A 19,467-nucleotide genomic window follows, 5' to 3' on the forward strand; every position below is an offset into this window, starting at 1 on the left:
GTCACACTTGTTTAATACCTCTCAATGGTGCCAAATACTGCAGACAATAGAATGCAATCTCCCAATTTCCCTTTTTGACTGGGACCTTATCTTACTAACCTCAGTTAAGGTCACTCTCCTCTTCTCCTTTCTCACTAAACTCAACCACCCCACTTTTCTTCAGCCTCCGGACTAACTCTCTTCTGCCCCTCTCCTCTGCCTTTGCCTTCAAGGTCCTTTAGCCTGGAGTGTTTTCAAGACTCCTTCAGTGATTGGCTGCCTCTTTCTCTTTGGGTTTGCTGCAATTTGACAGTAACTGTCAAGATGTAAGATATCTGCCCATGAGCCCATATGAAGAAATATTCATATAGTGCTCCACAACATTAAAATAATGCTTATTGCAGCATTTTTTATTTTTTATTTTTACACAGAGTCTTGCTCGGTCACCCAGGCTGGAGTGGAGTGGTGCGGTCATAGCTCACTGCAGCCTTGAACTCTTGGACTCAAGTGATCCTTTCACCTTAGCCTCCCTGGTAGCTGGAACTATAGGCGTGCCACCACTTCTCACTAGCTTTTTATTTATTTCTGTCTTTTATAGAGATGGGTCTAACTATTTTGCCCATGCTGGTCTCTAACACTTGGCCTCAAGAAATCCTCACGCCTTGGCTTCCCAAAGCACTGGGATCACAGACATGAGCCACCACACTGGGCTCAGCTTTTTTTTTTTTCTTTTTTTGAGACAGGATCTTGTTCGGTTGCACAGGCTGAAGTGCAGTGACACAGTCATGGCTCATTGCAGCCTTGATTTCCCAAGGCTCCAACAATCCTCCACCCTCAGCCTCCTGTGTAGCTGGGACTACAGGTATGTGCCACAATGCCCAGTTGATTTTTAGGTTTTTTCAGTAGAGATGGAGGCGGGGGTCTCACCATGTTGCTCAGGCTGATCTTGAACTCCTGGGCTCAAGTGATTCTCCTGCCTTGGCCTCTCAAAGTGCGTGGATTACAGGTGAAAACCACATCGGCTTTTTTTCTTTTAAATAGATAAGGTGTTTCACAATGTTGCCCAGGCTTGTCCCAAATTCCAAGGCTCAAGCAATCCTCTTGCCTCCACCTTCCAAAGTGCTGGGATTACAGGCATGAGCCACCACACCCAGCCTCGCCATTTTTTAAGAGCAAAAGAAAAAAAAAATGTTAAGAATGTAAATACCCTTCAAGAAAGGGATGGTAAAATGGTTGTACATATGCAGCCATTAAAAAGAATGAAGCAGATCAGGAAGTCCCGGCAAGGGTAGAGGTCCATGGTACTGAATATTGCATGTAAAAGAAGAAAATCACAGCACATATAGAGTGTTTAGTCCTATTCATGTAAATACAACAAAGCCACCATGCCTGTGTGGTTATACAGAAAAGGCTCCAGAAAGCCTCACACTCCCCAGGAGTGGAAGAGTAGAAGAAAGAACATTTTTTGTTTCCTCTACTTATTCCTATTTTGTGTGAGCATTTTACAACAACTGTGTGTCTGTGAAATAATATAAATTTGAGGTAAATTTGAAGGCAAGGAGCTATCTGCAAATTGGTGTCATGCTAGGGAAATACGATCTTCCAAAGAGATACCAAAAGTCTGAAGCAACCTCCCTGGCACCTGCCTTGAGCTAAGCAGGTAAGATGTGACCCATTGCCTTGGTGCTGGAATTACCAGTTAGATGCTTATTGTCCATGGCCAGGCACAGTGGCTCATGCCTATAATCCCAGCACTTTGAAAGGCTGAGGTGGGTGGATCACTTGAGGCCAGGAATTTGAGACCAGCCTGGTCAACATGGTGAAACCCTATCTCTACTAAAAATACAAAAAAATTAGCTGGGGGTGGTAGTGGGCACCTGTAATCCCAGCTACTTGGGAGGCTGAAGGAGGGTGAGGCAGGAGAATCGCTTGAGCCCAGGAGACAGAGGTTGCAGTGAGCCAGAGTCGTGCCACCGCACTCCAGCCTAGGTGACAGAGTGAGACTGTTTCAAAAAAAAAAAAAAAAAAAAGATGCTTATTATCCAGACCAGGATCACATCTTTTGACCTAAATTTGTTAGATGGTGGGCAGGCACGGTGGCTCATGCCTGTAATCTCAGCACTTTGGGAGGCTGGGGTGGGCAGATCATCTGAGATCAGAAGTTCAAGACCAGCCTGACCAACAAGGTGAAACCATGTCTCTACTAAAAATACAAAATTAGCCAGGCATGGTGGTGCATGCCTACAATCCCAGCTGCTTGGGAGGCTGAGGCAGGAGAATCACTTGAACTCGGGAAGTGGAGGCTGCAGTAAGCCAAGATCACACCATTGCACTCCAGCCTGGGTAACAAGAGTGAAACTCCATCTCAAAAAAAAAAAAAAAAAAATTGTTGGATGGCACAGGCTGGGCCACCATGGGCATGGATGTTATCATGGTTAGTGTGTTAGGCCATCCTTGCATTGTTATAAAGAAATACCTGAGGCTAGGTAATTTATAATGAAAAGAATTTTAATTGGCTGATAGTCTGCAGACAGTACAAGACGCATTATGCCAACATCCATTTCTGGTGAGGGCCTCAGGAAGCTTACTTCCTGAAGTATTATGTTGGTGCAAAAGTAATTGCTGTTTTTGTCATTACTTTTAACATCAATTAAAAGTATTACTTTTGCACCAACCTAATAAGTACTTACTGGCTGAAGGTGAAGTGGGGAGCAAGTGTCTCACATGATAACAACAGGAGCAAGAGAGAGAGGAGGGTGGAGAGAGGAAGAATAGAGAGGAAGAGAGAGAGGCTCTGCACACTTTTAAACAACCAGATCTCAAGAGGACTCACTATCTCAAGGATAACACTAAAGGTCTGGCACTAAATCATTTATGAGAAATGTCCCCATGGTGCAATCACCTCCCACCAGGCCCCACCTCCAACATTGGGAATTACAATTCAACATGAGGTTTAGCAAGGACTACATCGAAACCCTACAATTAGAAATGGTTCATTTCAGGCCAGGCATGGTGGCTCACGCCTGTTATGCCAGCATTTTGGGAGGCTGAGGCAGGTGGATCACCTGAGGTCAGGAGTTTGAGACCAGCCTGATCAATATGGAGAAACCCCGTCTCTACTAAAAATACAAAAATTAGCCAGGCGTGGTGGTGCACCTGTAGTCCCAGCTACTTGGGAGTGCTGAGACAGGAGAATCACTTGAACCCAGGAAGTAGAGGTTGCAGTGAGCCGAGATTGCGCCATCACACTCCAGCCTGGACGACAAAGCGAGACTATGTCTAAAAAAAAAAAAGAAATGGTTCATTTCTTTTTGGCGGGGAGTCCCAGCCAAGGCAAAACTTGTTTTCCTTCCCTGGGGCAAGAAAGGGAAATGGGAGAGTAGCAGGGGCCGGAAGATAAGAAAATAGAAGTGGAAGAATAAATGAATCAGGAGAATAAAGAAGAGAGGAGAGGAACAAAAGGGAGCAGATGGGAGAAGAGAGAAGGGAATGAGATGGGGCAGGGAAGAGCAGAGGAGAGAAGGTAGGAGAGAAAATGTGAAGGGAAAGGAAGGGAAAAGAAAGGAGGAAATAGGGGAGAGGAGGAGAGGAGAGAGATTCTAATCACGGGAATTTAGGTCAAAGTGGGCATTTGAGAAAGAGGAAGGAAAGAAAGAGAGAAAGAAGGAAAGAAAAAAAGAAAAAGAAAGGAAGAGAGAAAAAGAATGAAAACTCAATCTGATAGTGACTACTATTTTAATTTCTAAGCCAAGTAGAAGAAGATAAATATAAACTATAGGTTGTTTCTGAACAGCTGATAATTGGGAATGCTTTGTTTTCCCACCTCTGCCAGTCTAAATAAACCAAGGTGTCTACTGCTGCATAACAAATTACCCAAAGCTTAGTAGCTTAAAACAACAAACACGTATTATCTCACATAGTTTCTAAGAGTCAGGAATCCAAGCGTTGCTTAGCTAGTAATTCTGGCTCAGAGTTTCTCATGAGGTTGCAGTCAAGATACAGCCAGGGCTACAATCATCTGAAGGCTTGACTGGGGCTGGAGAATCAGATGGTTCATCCATGCTTACTACAGACCTCAGCTCTTTGCCAGCTGGGCCTCTCCATAGGGCTGCTTGAGCATCCTCATGACATGGCAGTAGACTTCCCCCAGAAGGAGTGACTCAAGAGAGCAAGATAGAAGCCACAATGTCTTTTATGACTTAGCCTTGGAAGTCACAGACCATCACTTCTACCCTATTCAATGGGCCACACCCACCTTTGATACAGTGTGGAAGGCAGCTACAGAACAACATGAATATCAGAATGCGAGGATCATTCAAGGCCATTTTGGAGGCTGATAATCACACAAGGCAGAAGAAAAGATTTTTTTTTTTTTTTTTTTTGAGACAGAGTCTTACTGTTCACTGTCACCTAGGCTGGAGTACAGTGGCACAATCATGGCTGACTGCAGCCTCAATCTCTTGGGTTCAAGTGATCTCCCCACCTCAGCCTTCCAGATAATTTGGACTATAGACACTCGCCACCATGCCTAGCTAATTTCATTTTATTTTAGTAGAAACAAAATCTCGCTAATGTTGCATAGGCTGGTTTCGAACTCCTGGGCTCAAGCGATCCTCTCACCTCAGCCTTCCAAAGTTTAGGATTACAAACATGAGCCACCTCACCTGGTCTAACAGACAAATTTCTGATGAGCCAGTCTCTTCTCTAGCTGTTTACAATGACTTAAGAACTAGTCTTGTCAAATCTCTCTGGGATGCTTCTCACTCAGCAGATTCTCTTCCAGTTATATTCTCTGGAAATATGTGTACTAGTGGACAAGAATATCCCTAAAAGCATTGCTCCTGGACAAAAAATATTTGATAGCCCAAACACCATTCAGCAATTGACCACATAAGTTGTGCTGTATTTATATGACATAATATTCCAAGTATAAACCCACTATCACGATTAACCCACTATGGCCACATGCAACAACCTAGATGAAGCTCACAATGTTGAACAAAAGAAGCCAGACCAATATATACTGTATTAATTCGCATTTAGATAAAGCTTAAAACATTCAAAACTAAACTAAAATGTTTAGGGCCGCCTACTTAGGTGGTAAAACCATGAAGAAGACAATGAACTTATCAGCATGAAACTTGGGAGAGTGATTTCTTTTTTGGGGTGATGAAAGGCATTGCAATCAGGAAGGGAGCAGGATGAGACTTCTGACAACGTTCTATTTCTTTGCCTGAGTGCTGATTACAAGTGTTTCCTTTTTAATAATACTTTAAGCCATAGATTTACGTGTTAGGCACTTTTCTGTATATGTATCATTTTACAATAAAAGGGCTTTAAAAAAATATCTTAATTCTCCAAGATCTTGTTTTGGAAAACAATCAACAGTGATGATAGTAATAATCAGCCTATAATGTGCACATAGTTCCCATCCCTCTGGGGATTTGCAGCGAGTAGGGAGAAGCTTGTACCCTCAAATAAGTGACACGCACTGAACCCTGACCCCTGGTGCCCATCGCTGCAGAGCCTCACGTTTGGACGCTGGGAACTGAATACCTATTGTTGTGACCTCTGAGCGTCTCCTTCCAGAAACCTTGGTCCTGGAGGAATTTCAGTCTGGTTCTGCCATCATGGGTCTCCCCCATCACCCGTCCTTCTTTGCCTGCTCCCCCGCACCCCTTCTAATCCTAGCTTTTTCTGAATATCTTTTGTTAAGCTGACAGAAGCCATAATTGAGCCCCCTGACAAGAACTGGACTGTGCTTTTCTCTCTCTTCCTTTTTTGCAATCTACAATGAGCCTTCCAAGTTCATTACCGCAGATGGTCCTGGTCAAGACCCAGGGCCCGATGGGAGAAGCTTATTATCCGGCCTCAGGGACAGTGAGAACTGGCTGGCAGCCGCAGTCATTCTGAAGCAGTCATGTCCAATTAGAAGAAACATTAGGCACTTTCCTTCTGGAGCCCCATTAACAAATTAGTCCTACCACAAACTGAGAGAGACTGGATGGGACCAAATACCTTTTGACCACTGGATAATTTGATAATTTGGAGAAGAAACAGTGCAGAACACTGCTGTGTGTGTGTGTGTGTGTGTGTGTGTGTGTGTGTGTGTGCGTGCGTGTGTGTGTCTGTGTGTACGTGTTGGAGGTAGGAGGTAGCAGGTGGTTTGGGAGGAGGATTTGACACCGTATGCCTGTGCCACCCAGGAATGAAACCTTTCTAACTCTAAGCCATGCCTGTTACTGGGTTAAAATGGTCAGGGATTTGGCAAGAAAAGCTGTCTTTTCCGTGGTCAGTATTTCATCCATGCTGGACTTGCTGGGCTGGAGAAGCTGGCACTATGTCCTTAGGAATTTTTGTTAAGTTTTAGTTCCAGGAAGTTTGTGGAAAGTGGGTTGGGAAATCCAATGCTCCATGTACCTGCTGTGATACAATAATCTTAATTCACTATTTTAAAATTATGCTGGGTTTTCAAAATATTGGTTGTAAATGGCTTGCTCAGGAAAAGTACTAATTAGACCTCTGAGATTTTTTAAATTCCAAAGTCTGAACCACAAATAAGTTTTTGTTGCTAAGGAAACCACTGCATTCAAATTACCATTGCAAATTTAAATTGCCATTTTAGGTTCATTTGCAATAGAGCAAAAGCTTGGAGCAACTCTTCTAAAAGGGAGAGAGAGAAAGGAAGATGAGGTAGAGAGGAAAGAATGTTACTGGTGAGAACATGATGCCTACTTTTGATTGACAGCTGAAGAACTAAGAAAATCTAGAAGCAAAGAACTGCAGAGAAGGTCCGTATGATCTCTCATTTCATAACAGGTTATCAATCCTGAAGTCTCACATTAGAAAGATTCTTAGAGATTTTCTGCCAACTCCTATTCAGTGCAGGAGTGTTCTTTTTATTTACTATAGATCTTACACATATAAACAAATAATAGGATAATCTTATAAACAACTTCATGCAATATGTTCAACAACCTAGATAAAAAAGACAGGTTCCTTCAAAACCATAATTTTTTTTTTTTTTTTTTTTTAATAGAGACAGAGTTTCACCATGTTGGCTATCAGGATAGTCTCGATCTCTTGACCTTGTGATCCGCCCACTTCGGCCTCCCGAAGTGCTAGGATTACAGGTGTGAGCCACCGCGCCCAGCCTCCAAAACCATAATTTATCTAATCTGTCATGAGATTAAATTGAAAAGAAGAAAAACTTTTATTTTTTATTTATTTATTTATTTATTTTGAGACGGAGTTTCGCTCTTGTTACCCAGGCTGGAGTGCAATGGCGCGATCTCGGCTCACCGCAACCTCCGTCTCCTGGGTTCAGGCAATTCTCCTGCCTCAGCCTCCTGAGTAGCTGGGATTACAGGCACGCGCCACCATGCCCAGCTAATTTTTTGTATTTTTAGTAGAGACGGGGTTTCACCATGTTGACCAGGATGGTCTCGATCTCTTGACCTTGTGATCCACCCGCCTCGGCCTCCCAAAGTGCTGGGATTACAGGCTTGAGCCACCGCACCCGGCCGGAAAAACTTTTAAAAAAATTAAAAATTAAGGACGTGTTCGTGACCCGGGTTCCGGAATGAATCCCAAGCGGCTGTGGCGACCGCCAAGGAGCAGTGGGTGCTGGTGGAGATGGCACAGGTGCTCTGCGAGGCTCCTGCTTACCATCTTATTTTGGAAGGGTTTCTAATACTCTGGATAATCAGACTTCTTTTCTCTAAGACTTACAAGTGACTAGAACGATCTGATCTTATAGTCAAGGAAAAGGAAGAACTGATTGAAGAGTGGGAACCAGAACCTCTTGTTCCTCCTGTGCCAAAAGACCATTCTGCCTCTCAACTACAACATCGTTTCAGGTTAAGTGAGCACCTGGTCTTTGAGAATCTTCTCTTGAGACAGCTCTCTTTGGTTCCACAACTCTTTCATCCACTTTGTGTGGCCTTGCACCCTTGGCTGCGTCTGCCTCCTCCACAGTGGCATATGTGAAGAACCCAAAGCCCCTGGAGAGCTTGGTGTTTGGATCCCTCATTACCACACAGTCCGTGAGCGTTCCCCATGGCTCAGAATGGCTCCTCAGCCTGTCATTGGTTGTTTCAAAGCTCAACACTCCAATGAAGAACTTCCTCAGCTGTTCGGCTCTTTAGGAGACTCTGACTTAGACATGATCACAGGGAGCAGAGAGACTTTAATGATGCTTCTTCAGTGGCATCCACGGACAGAAACGACTATTAATTATTTTTGACACAGAGTTTCGTTCTTGTTGCCCAGGCTGGTGTGCAATGGTATGATCTCAGCTCACCACAAGCTCTGCCTCCTGGGTTCCAGCGATTCTCCTGCCTCAGCCTCCCAAATAGCTGGGATTACAGGCATGCGCCACCATACTTGGCTAATTTTGTATTTTTAGTACAGATGCGGTTTCTTCATATTGGTCAGCTGGTCTTGAACCCCCAACTTCAGGTGATCCACTCGCCTTGGACTCCCAAAGTGCTGGGATTATAGGCATGAGCCACTGTGCCCAGCCATAGATATCAATTTTTACTCAATTCTTGGTGTGGTCAAAAGTGAAGGGATGGGCAGGATGAGGGGCCCAGCAGCCACTTGGGCCAGGTCAGAGGTAGGAGGAGGAGCTGGGACCTGTGACATGTAGGTGGCCTGAGGCAGGGAGTCTCAGCAGGTGGGAAGACATCGGGGCAGGCTGGCTGGCACTGCAGTTTACCATATCTTCTTTATCCTCCCATGTCACTTTTTCAGTCTCCTGGATTGTGATGTTCTACCTAATGCCCCCATGTTGTCCGTGAATCCTTCCAGGGATAGGCGGGGACGTTTAGCGGTGAGGGCCCCTCGTCTCTCCCCCACCTCCATTGCTGGGGAGAAACCAGTGGCAGCTGCTGGGGTTGCCCTGACCGTTTTGATTGTCGGGAACTGTGGCTGGCAGCTCTGGGTGGAGAAGAGCTGCTTACTACAAGAGCTGCAGGATCCTTGCGCTGGGCCTCCTTCCCCTACATCTGCAAGCCAGAGGAGCCGGGCAGGTGGTCTTTCTCCAGCGCTTCAGAGGCCGCCTTCTCTGGCCAATGGGAGCAGCTGGGAACTGGGCCAGGGAGCACTGCTGGAGCTGAGTCAGGCTTGCCAAAGGGAAGGACGCCTCCTGCAGGGCTGTGTGCGCTGGGCACTCCACGGTCCTTGGAGTGAAAACTCACTGCAGGCACCTGGGCCTTGTCAGTCGTGTTCGTTTCTGTCAGGCTTCTGCTATGGACATTTCCCTTTAAGGCCCTGGGGCTGCAGTCGAGGGAAGCGAGGTTTCACTGAGTCTCCCGGGTTCTCGAGGTGGATGCTGCTCCCCCATTGCTACAGGGCTCCCCTTTCTCCTCCTCCTGCCCCTGGGTCTCTACCTGATCGTCCACCTCCACTGGTTCTTCCGGCTCTTCTTCTGCCCTCACCTCCGTCTTCAGGATCGGGACGGAATTCCAAGACCTGTTCCCCGGCACTTGTAGCGAACGCAGTTGGAGGGGAAACTTGAGTCTTAGACGAGGGATCCTCACGGGGCTGACACATGCGAACATCATGGAGTTGCGTGCAGACAGCATGGGTTTCTCCCTTGCTGGGTGGGAGGGGGGGCTCCAGACCAGAGGAGGCAGGTCCCGCAGTAGGGCGCTCGAGTTCGGGGTGATATTCCAGCTGGCTGGAAAACAAGGCCCAAGACCTCGCTGAGGGTTCAAGAAGAATCGAGAAGAGTGTAGGGCTCCCGGGGCAGGCACACACGCATAAGCTGTGGGGTGAACCCGGCGAGCCGAAAAGTCCGCATGGACAAAAGGAGACCATTGCTGTTGCTACCGCGCTGGGGCCTGCAGTGGAATCAGGAACGAAATCTGCTTAGGAAATTTCCCATATTGCACAAGTTGTGCGCGGACAAAAATCACGGTCAGAAATGGAGAGGTTACTCCTGAGTCACCCACTAGTCTGTGGCCGGGAGGGTACTGGGCAGCTGGGCTCTTATGACATCTCAATGGGGCTGGTGACAGAGCAGGGTGTGGGGCAGTGCACAGGAGCCCAGCAAGGGCACCTACAAATGGAGTCAAAGGGCAAAGGGCGAGGCTCCCCACCCGTCCAGCTGGACTCTCTAGCCCCAGGGATGTCCTGCTCCTGGGGGCAGGTGTGTGGCCCTGGCTGGGCCCCGCTGTGGGGCTGTGGGGGATGCGGGGCTGTTCTGCCAGAGCCCTTCCCACCTGGTGCGTGGCCCAGGCACTGGCTGGCACCCAGTGGCCATGTCTTGGCTGGCCTTGTCCCCTGGGTCACAGGGCCAGACTCTCCTGGAAGCAGAGCGCAGGACTAGCCAGATCCTGCCAGGCTCCCCTAGGGCCTCTTCAGCGCCTCTGTGCCTCCCGGAGCCAGGCCCGCCTTCTCCCTTGTTGTCCTGGCCTTGCCAGGCAGATTTCAGGAGAGAATGCATGCCCCGGCTTGACTGACTGCCGCCCCTTACCACTTCCCTTCCCGGCAGGCAGGGTCTCCACTTCTGTTTACAAATTTGCCTGAGAACTTTCCTCAGGTCGTTTGGGTGACCATGACCCAGCCAGGCTTTGAACCCAGGCTATGTGATTCCACAGCTGCCACTCTGGCCTGTGTGCCTCCGCATCGTGGATACAGCATGTATTCTTAATTTTCCTGTAGTCCTACGGTACTTAGCACCGTGACATATCTGTAATAAGCACATACACACATAGAAGGAGGTCTTCAACACATAAGTTGACCATGGCCCACTCTGGGCTCCAGTCCTCTTCAAAGATGTTGGGCAGGGATCACCAGCTGTCAGCACAGCACCATCCCACATTGCGCTTCTAATGGAGACTTTCAGCCCAGATGTTCTTTCTCTAGTGGGAAGAATCTAAGTACGTAAAGACGATATTCTAGATCAGCTTTGGTCTATCCTGAAAGAAATTCACCAGTGGATTATTCCATATAGATAAAAGCCAGTTTATCTAGTCTTCCTGGATGTGTCTAGAAAGCAAGTACATTATTTTTTTGCAAGTTATAGTGGATCAATATATTGGATTAAAATGTGATCAACATAATTTCGCTATTGTGAGCATGCCAGCTGGGTCCAGTCTTCACCACACATTATGATACTCTAGATTTTCTTATGGCCAAGAGAAAAACATACACTTGGTTGTCGGGACTAGGGAAACATGTATGAAAAACCATTCGGTCACTCCACATCCTTTCATTAGAGAACTGAAACCATCTATATTCGAGGATATTACTAAACGGTAAGAAGTTACTTCTGTCATTTTGTTAACTGTTTTCTGGTTGTTTTGTAGGTCTTTTGTTTCCTTCTTCTTTTACTGTTTTCTTTATAGTTTGGTGAGTTTCTGCACTGATAAGCTTTGATTCCTGTCTTCATTTCATTGACATAGCTGATATAATTTTTTCCCTTTGGTTACTCTGTAGCTTACAATTAAAAATTTATAGTTATGATAGACTATTTAAAGCTGATAAACAGTTGTGATCACACATGAACATGCTATACTCCCTCTACATCCCACACCAATGCACAAAATTTATGCTTTTTTGCCATGATTTACATTGTTCTGTGTTGTGTATTTGTTAACAACTCATTGTAAATATAAAAATAAAGGATGCTCAACTTTCTCAAGGGTGAAAAAAATTTAAAAAAAAAATAAAAAAAGAAGAAAAAGTATTAAAAAAAAAAAACAAGAATAAAGTAATTTATCAAAATGGACCCAAGAAGAAATTTAAAAATCTAAATAGCTTCATATCTATTAAATATGTTGAATTATTACTTATTTTTATTTATTTATTTTTATTTTTTGTAGAGACGGGGTTTCTCCATGTTGGTCAGGCTGGTCTCAAACTCCCAACCTCAGGTGATCTGCCCACCTAGGCCTCTCAAAGTGCTGGGATTACAGGTGTGAGCCACCACACTCAGCCTATTATTATTTTTTGAGACAGAGTCTCACTCTGTCACTCAGGCTGGAGTGCAGTGGCATGATCTCGACTCACTGCAGCATCCGCCTCCCAGGTTCAAGCAATTCTGCCTCAGCTTCCCAAGTAGCTGGTATTACAGGCAACTGCCACCATGCCCAGCTAATTTTTGTATTTTTAGTACAGACAGAGTTTCACCATGTTGGCCAGGCTGGTCTTGAACTCCTGATCTCAGATGATCTACCCACCTCAGCCTCCCAAAGTGCTGGGATTACAGGTGTAAGCCACTGAGCCTGGTCAAGAAAGTTATTTTTAAAAATCAATGCTGACTGGGCACGGTGGCTCAAGTCGGTAATCCTAGCACTCTGGGAGGCTGAGGTGGGCAGACCACAAGGTGAACAGTTTGAGACCAACCTGGCCAACATGGTGAAACCCCACCTCTACTAAAGATACAAAAAAATTAGCCAGGTGTGGTGGTGCTCACCTGTAATCCCAGCTACTCAGGAGGTTGAGGCAGGAGAATCGCTTGAACCCAGGAGGCGGATGTTGCATTGAGCCAACAACATCGAGCCATTGCACTCCAGCCTGGGCAACAGGATAAGACTCTGTCTCAGGAAAAAAAAAAAAAAGCAGTGTTGAAACTGTATGTCTTTTAAGGAAAAAAATTTAATCCCAGCCCAATCTCACTCCACATACAATTTTATTTTTGTTTTTTGTTTTTTTTTTAGATGGATTTGCCTGGGATTACAGGCAGCTAAGTTTTGTATTTTTAATAGAGATGGGGTTTCACCATGTTGGCCAGGTTGGTCTTGAACTCCTGACCTTGAGATCCACCCACCTCAGCCTCCCAAAGTGCTGGGTTTACAGGCATAAGCCACCACGCCCGGCCTCCACATATAAAATTAATTTGAAATTAATCACAGACAAAACATAAAAATCCAAACCAGAAAGCTTCCAGAAACAAAACACAACAGAAAAACCATTTTGAAGTTATCAAAGATTTATTGGACAGGGCACAAAAAATGTTAAAGAAGAAATAAATAAATTTGACTTCATAGATACTTCTATTCTCCAAAGATAATAAAAGGGCAAGCTACAGACTGAGGGAAAATATTCACAATGCGCATTTGTAGCAAATGTCTTGAATCACAATAAGAAATAATTCAGGCTGGGCGAGGTGGCCCACGCCTGTAATACCAGCACTTTGGGAGGCCGAGGTGGGAGGATCACCTGAGGTCAGGAGTTTGAGACCAGCCTGACAAACATGGTGAAACCCTGTCTCTACTAAGAATACAAAAATTAGCCAGGTGTGGTCGTGGGCACCTGCAATCCCAGCAACCTGGGAGGCTGAAGCAGGTGAATCCCTTGCACCTGGGGGGCTGACAATGAGCCAAGACTGTGCTATTGTACCCCAGTCTGGGTGACAAGAGCAAAACTCTGTCTCGAAAATAAATAAATTAATAATAACAATAATAGCTGAGCACAGTGGCTCACGCCTGTAATCCCAGCACTTTGGGAGGCCGAGACAGGTGGATCACAAGGTCAGGAGTTCAAGACCAGCCTGGCCAAGATGGTGAAACCCCATCTCAACTAAAAACTACAAAAATTAGCTGGGTGTGGTGGCAGGCACCTATAATCTGATCTACTTGGGAGGCTAAGGCAGGAGAATCGCTTGAACCTGGGCGGCAGAGGTTGCAGTGAGCTGAGATCGAGCCACTGCACTCCAGCCTGAGCGACAGAGTAAGACTCCATCTCAAACAAACAAACAATAATAATAACTCATACAAATTAATATAGGAAAACCAACCCATTTTTTTGAGATTATGTCTTGCTGTATTGCCCAGGCTGTTTTTGAACTCCTGAGGTCAAGTGATTTTCTCACCCTGCAAGTGATCCACTCAGGCTGGAGTGCAGTAGCTGTAGCCTCAACCTCCAGGGCTCAAGGGATCCTCCCACCTCAGCCTTCCAAGTAGCTGTGGAGGTGAGAGGATCACTTGAGCTTGTGCGGAAATAATTATATATGTGATTTGCACACATATGATCCCTTTAGTATTCCCAACCACCCCATGAGGTATCTGCTTGCAGTCTCATCCTGGGGACAAAGAAAATAAGATTCAAAAATATTCAAAAAATGTCTCAAAAATCCTTGGCCGGGTGCGGTGGCTCATGCCTGTAATCCCAGCACTGTGGGAGGCCGAGGCGGGCGGATGACCTGAGGTCCGGAGTTCAAGACCAGCCTGACCAACATGGTAAAACCACGTCTTTAAAAAAAAAAAAAAAAAAAAAGAATTTCTCAAAAATCCCTCCCAAAGTGCTGGGATTACAGGTGTGTGCCACCATGCCCAGCCCCCAACCCAATTTTTTAAATGGTCAAAATTTTGACCAGGAACCACCAAAGAAGATATTCAAATGGTTCATAAGCACATGAAGTTATGTTCAACATCATGAATCATCAAGGAAATGCATATGAAAACCACAATAATAGCTAAGTGTTAAAAGCCTGGTAATTGCAAGAGTTGATAAGGATGCGGAGCAGGCTGGGCGTGGTGGCTCATGCCTGTAATCCTAGCACTTTGGGAGGTCAAGAGACAGAGACCATCCTGGCTAACATGGTGAAACGCTGCCTCTACTAATAAATACAAAAATTAGCTGGGCGTGGTGGCATGTGCCTGTAGTCCCAGCTACTCGGAGGCTGAGGTAGCAGAATTGCTTGAACCCAGGAGGTGGAGATTGCAGTGAGCCGAGATCCCTCTACTGTGCTCCAGCCTGGTGCCTGGTGACAGACCAAGACTCTGTCTCAGAAAACAAAGGATGTGGAACAAATGAGAACTTCATACACAGATGATAAGAGAATAAAATGGTACTATCACCTTTGAACACCAGATTGTAAATTTCATATAAAAATGACAAAAACACCTATTTTATGATTCAGCAAATTCCACTTCTAGGCAGCAGCAGATATCCACAAAATCACTTCCGTATAAATATTTATATAATAGTTGCTGCCATGTTCTGAATGTGTCCCTCCAAAATTCGTGTACTGGAAACTTACTTTACTATTATTTTTTTTATTTTTATTTTTTTGAGACGGAGTTTTGCTCTTGTTACCCAGGCTGGAGTGCAATGGCGCGATCTCGGCTCACCGCAACCTCTGCCTCCTGGGTTCAGGCAATTCTCCTGCCTCAGCCTCCTGAGTAGCTGGGATTACAGGCACGCGCCACCATGCCCAGCTAATTTTTTGTAGTTTTAGTAGAGACGGGGTTTCACCGTGTTGACCAGGATGGTCTCGATCTCTTGACCTCGTGATCCACCCGCCTTGGCCTCCCAAAGTGCTGGGATTACAGGCGTGAGCCACCGTGCCCGGCCTACTATTATTTTTTAAAGACAGGGTCTCATTCTGTGGCCCAGGCTGGAATGCAGTGGTATGATCATGGCTGAGTGTAGCCCATACCTTCCAGGCTCAAGCAATCTTCCTGCCTCAGGCTCCTGAGTAGCTGAGACCACAAGTGCACACCACTATGCCTGGCTAGTTGTTTATGTTTTGTAAAGATGCATACTGACTATATTGCCCGGGCTGGTCTTGAGCTCCTGGGCTCAAGACATCCTCCTGCCTAGGCCCCCTAAAGTACTGCGATTACAGGTGTGAGCCACCATGCCTGGCCATGTTTTGGAAACTTAATCCCTAATGCAACAGTGTTGAGAGGTAGGGCCTTTGAGGAGGTGTTCAGATCAGGAGGGTTCTGCTTTCATGAGTGGATTAACACTATTATAAAAGGGTTTAATGGAAGAAGTTGGACCCTTTTTTTTCCTTCAACTTTCCACCATGTGAGGACATGGTTTTCCTCCCCTCTGGAAGATGCGATGTTCAAGGCTCCATCTTAGAAGCAGAGAGTAGCCCTCGCCAGATGCTGATGCCTTGATTGTGGACTTTCCAGCCTCCAGAACTCTGAGAAATAAATTTCTGTTTTTTATAAGTTACCCAGTCTAGCATTCTAATATTATAGTAGTAAAAACAGACTAAAACAGTAGCTTTATTCATAATAGCTGAGAACTGGAAATCAACCAAATGTTCATCAATGGGACTAAAGAAACTGAAGTACATCTACATAGTGGAATATTACTCAGCAAGAAAAAAACAATGAATTATTGATATCTCTAATAACATAGATGAATCTCACAATTATCATGCTGAGTGAAAGAAACCAGACAAAAAGGCTACACTGTGTATTTCATTTATATGAAGTTCTATAGCAAGCAAAACTGATCTATGGTGACAGAAATAAGATCTGTGATGAGCTGGATGAGCAGTCACCACAAAGGGGCAGGAGGGAGTTCTATGAGGTGAAGAAAATGTTCTACATCTTGACTGGGTGGTGGGTAAATGGCTTTGTAAGTACCAAAACATAGCCAAATGACTACCGAAACGGGTTCATTTTCTGTACATAATTATACCTCAATCAAGGTTTTGTTTGTTTGTTTACTTTTTGAGACAGAGTCTTGCTCTGTTGCTCAGGCTGGAGTGCAATGGCATAGTCTTGGCTTCCTGCAAACTCCACCCCTGGGTTCAAGCAATTCTCCTGCCTCAGCCTCCGGAGTAGCTGGGATTATAGACGCCCACCACCACGCCTGGCTACTTTTGTATTTTTGGTAGAGACAACATTTCACCATGTTGGTCAGGCTGATCTGGAACTCCTGACCTCAGGTGATCCACCTGCCTTGGACTCCCCAAGTGCTAGGATTACAGGCGAGAGCCACCATGCCCACCTTTCACATTTTATTTATCTTTACATGGGTGGGACAAGACTAGAAAGAGGTATGAATATTGAAGAGGAGATTGGGTGTATCCTGCAGCCAATAAGAAACCACCATAGTTGCTTACCAGAAAGTGATAGGATGAAATTAATCAGAATCATTTTAATTCACCAAATAGCTGTTGGGGCAAGGCATTGTGTCAGATAGCGCAGCAATTCTGATGGAAATAATACAAATAAAAGTCATTTATTCTTGTTATGTTTTACCTGTTCCACAACCAATGTACTTCCAAGTACACTGAGTAGACTGGACATCACCCCCAAACAACCTGCTAAGGTAGGAGAAAGGCTTCTAAATCCCTTTTATATAGGAGATGACCGATGCTCAGATTGGCAAGTGAGGAAGTGAGGACTAGACATTCAGATTACAAATTCAACACTCTTTTGTAATTTACACTTAACACAGTATAGTTTAAAAACCTACAAATGATTTCTACATATATAACCCCTTTAATATTTCCAACCACCCCTCGAGGTATCAGCTTGTATCCTCATCCTGGGGACAAAGAAAGTGAGATTCAAAAAAGTTTGAAGAATTTCTCAAGAACCTACAGCTAGTCAAGTTCAGAGGCTAGTACTGGGACCTGGCTTTTCAGATTCCACATCTAACCTGGCTCCACCTCACGGCCTCTCTGAGTCCTTGTTCTACAGATCAGAGCTTTGCCAGGCTCAGAGCCACAGCTTCTGTGTGAGCCATCCCTGCTGAAGCTCTTCACAGCCCACTCAGACCTAGAGACAGCCACTGTGGCCAGACTCGGGTCCCTTGACTTCTTCCACTCTTTGCTCTCTGAGCTGTGGCTCAGGCTGAAGTGTAGTAGCTGCAGCCTCAACCTCCAGGGCTCAAGGGATCCTCCCACCTCAGCTTCCCAAGTGGCTGGGACCAAACACATACCACCATGCCCAGCTAATTTTGTTTTTGTTTTTGTTGTTTTGTAGAGAGGGAGTCTCACTATGTTGGCCAAGATGATGTTGACTCCAGATATCAAGTGATCCATCCGCCTCCACCTCTCACAGTGCTGGGATTACAGACATGAGCCACAGCATCCAGCCTACTCCTTCCACTCTTAAAACTGTCACAAAAGACTTGGTGTGTTCTTACCACCAAAAAAAAAGTAAATATGAGTGGTGATGGATATGCTAATTAGCTTGATTATGGTGATCATTTCATAATGTATGCATATATAAAACATCACATTGTACACCTAAAATATATACAATATTTATTTTCCAATTATGCCTCAATAAAGCTGAAAACAAAATCATTTAATATGAAAGAACTTTTCGGGCCAGGCACAGTAGCTGATGCCTGTAATCCCAGGACTTTGGGAGGCCGAGGCAGATGGGTTGCCTGAGTTCCAGGAGTTTGAGACCAGCCTGGGCAACATGGTGAAACTACACCTCTACAAAAAATACAAAAATTACCTGGACATGGTAGCTTTCATCTGTAGTCTCAGCTACTCAGGAGGCTGAGGTGGGAGGATCTCCTAAGCCCAGGAGGTCAAGGCTGCAGTGAGCCGAGATCGTGCCACTGCACTACAGCCTGGGTAACACAGTGATACCCTGTATCAAAAGAAAAGAAAAGAAAAAAAAGAAAAAAAGTAAAGAAAAGAAAGCTGGGCGCAGTGGCTCATGCCTATAATCCTAGCACTTTGGGAGGCTGAGGCAGGCAGATCACCTGAGGTCAGGAGTTTGAGACCAGCCCCACCAACCTGAGCTTTAGTAGAGAAACCCCATCTCTACTGAAAATACAAAAAAATTAGCCGGGCATGGCTCATCTCTATAATCCCAGCTACTCAGGAGGCTGAGGCAGGAGAATCCCTTGAACCTGGGAGGCAGAGGTTGTGGTGAGCTGAGATTGTACCATTGCACTCCAGCCTGGGCAACATGAACAAAACTCCATCTCAGAAAAAAAAACAAAAAAGGAATAGAAAGAAGGAAGGAAGGAAGGAGGGAAGGAAGGAAGGAAGGAAGAAAGAGAAAAAGAAAGGATTTTTCCTTTCTGGCTTAGACTAGGTTTTATTCATCTCAATTTCCCTTTCTCTCTCTCTCTTATTACTTCAAATCTTTATTTATTTATTTTGATGGAATGCTCCTTGAATTTGCATGTCATCCTAATGGAGAGGCCATGTTCATTTTCTCTGCATTGTTCTAATTTGTAGTATATGTGCTGTGGAACCTAGCCTAAATCTTCATTGGTTTTTAAAAATTATTATAAAAGTATACATTCTTATTGCAGAAACCAAATCAAACCAAAGTAATATAAACATTTATGACTTAGATTTTGGGGGAATGGTAAATGCCTCAAATTTCAATAGGGAGTCATTTACAATGGAAAAAAATTACATGACACTCTGTAAAAAGTGTTGTGGTTGTTGAAAAAGTGACACCCTGCCTGCTTAACTTGTCTCCATCATCACTGGATCCCTGAAGCCATGTGAGTTTGCAACCCCTTCTGGATGCTCAGTGCTCATCCTTGGACTGACTACTCCCCTCATCGGGGTGGGGAAAAATCCAGCTAACATTTACTGGTCCTTGCTATGAACTAAGTGTCTTTTCACGTATTTTGTCATCAGACATAATACAAGATAAGGCACTGCTCTCTTTATTTTCCAGATAAGGGCATGGGGAGTTGAAGCTCAAGGTCACATAGTGCAAGGTCAGCACTAGTGAATACAGGACTCTAGTCAAACGTAGAAATTTAATTCTGAACCCTGTGCATTTAACTCTAGACTGTACT

General features: G+C 45.0%; 1 protein-coding gene, 1 long non-coding RNA gene and 1 other non-coding gene across 3 annotated transcripts; all 3 read right to left on the reverse strand.

Annotated features, from left to right (window-relative positions):
* Positions 1 to 1,960: 1,960 nt before the first annotated feature.
* Positions 1,961 to 8,272, reverse strand: LOC116526903. The gene is made up of 3 exons (XR_004258312.1): positions 7,852 to 8,272; positions 5,573 to 5,579; positions 1,961 to 1,982 (listed from the first exon to the last, which is right to left on the reverse strand). It is a non-coding gene; the product is annotated as an uncharacterized LOC116526903 (long non-coding RNA).
* A 430-nt stretch (positions 8,273 to 8,702) lies between these two features.
* Positions 8,703 to 9,803, reverse strand: LOC116526901 (putative UPF0607 protein ENSP00000383144). The gene is made up of 2 exons (XM_032243636.1): positions 9,372 to 9,803; positions 8,703 to 9,161 (listed from the first exon to the last, which is right to left on the reverse strand). Exons 1-2 carry the CDS (start codon positions 9,564 to 9,566, stop codon positions 8,982 to 8,984), a joined length of 375 nt encoding a protein of 124 aa, XP_032099527.1. The 5' UTR covers positions 9,567 to 9,803; the 3' UTR covers positions 8,703 to 8,981.
* A 9,002-nt stretch (positions 9,804 to 18,805) lies between these two features.
* LOC116527047 lies at positions 18,806 to 18,913 on the reverse strand. The gene has a single exon (XR_004258360.1). It is a non-coding gene; the product is annotated as a U6 spliceosomal RNA (small nuclear RNA).
* Positions 18,914 to 19,467: the final 554 nt, after the last annotated feature.

This window comes from Sapajus apella, unplaced genomic scaffold (genome assembly GCF_009761245.1).
Source record: "Sapajus apella isolate SASKATOON/1434 unplaced genomic scaffold, GSC_monkey_1.0 scaffold52, whole genome shotgun sequence".
NCBI classification, from domain to species: domain Eukaryota; kingdom Metazoa; phylum Chordata; class Mammalia; order Primates; family Cebidae; genus Sapajus; species Sapajus apella.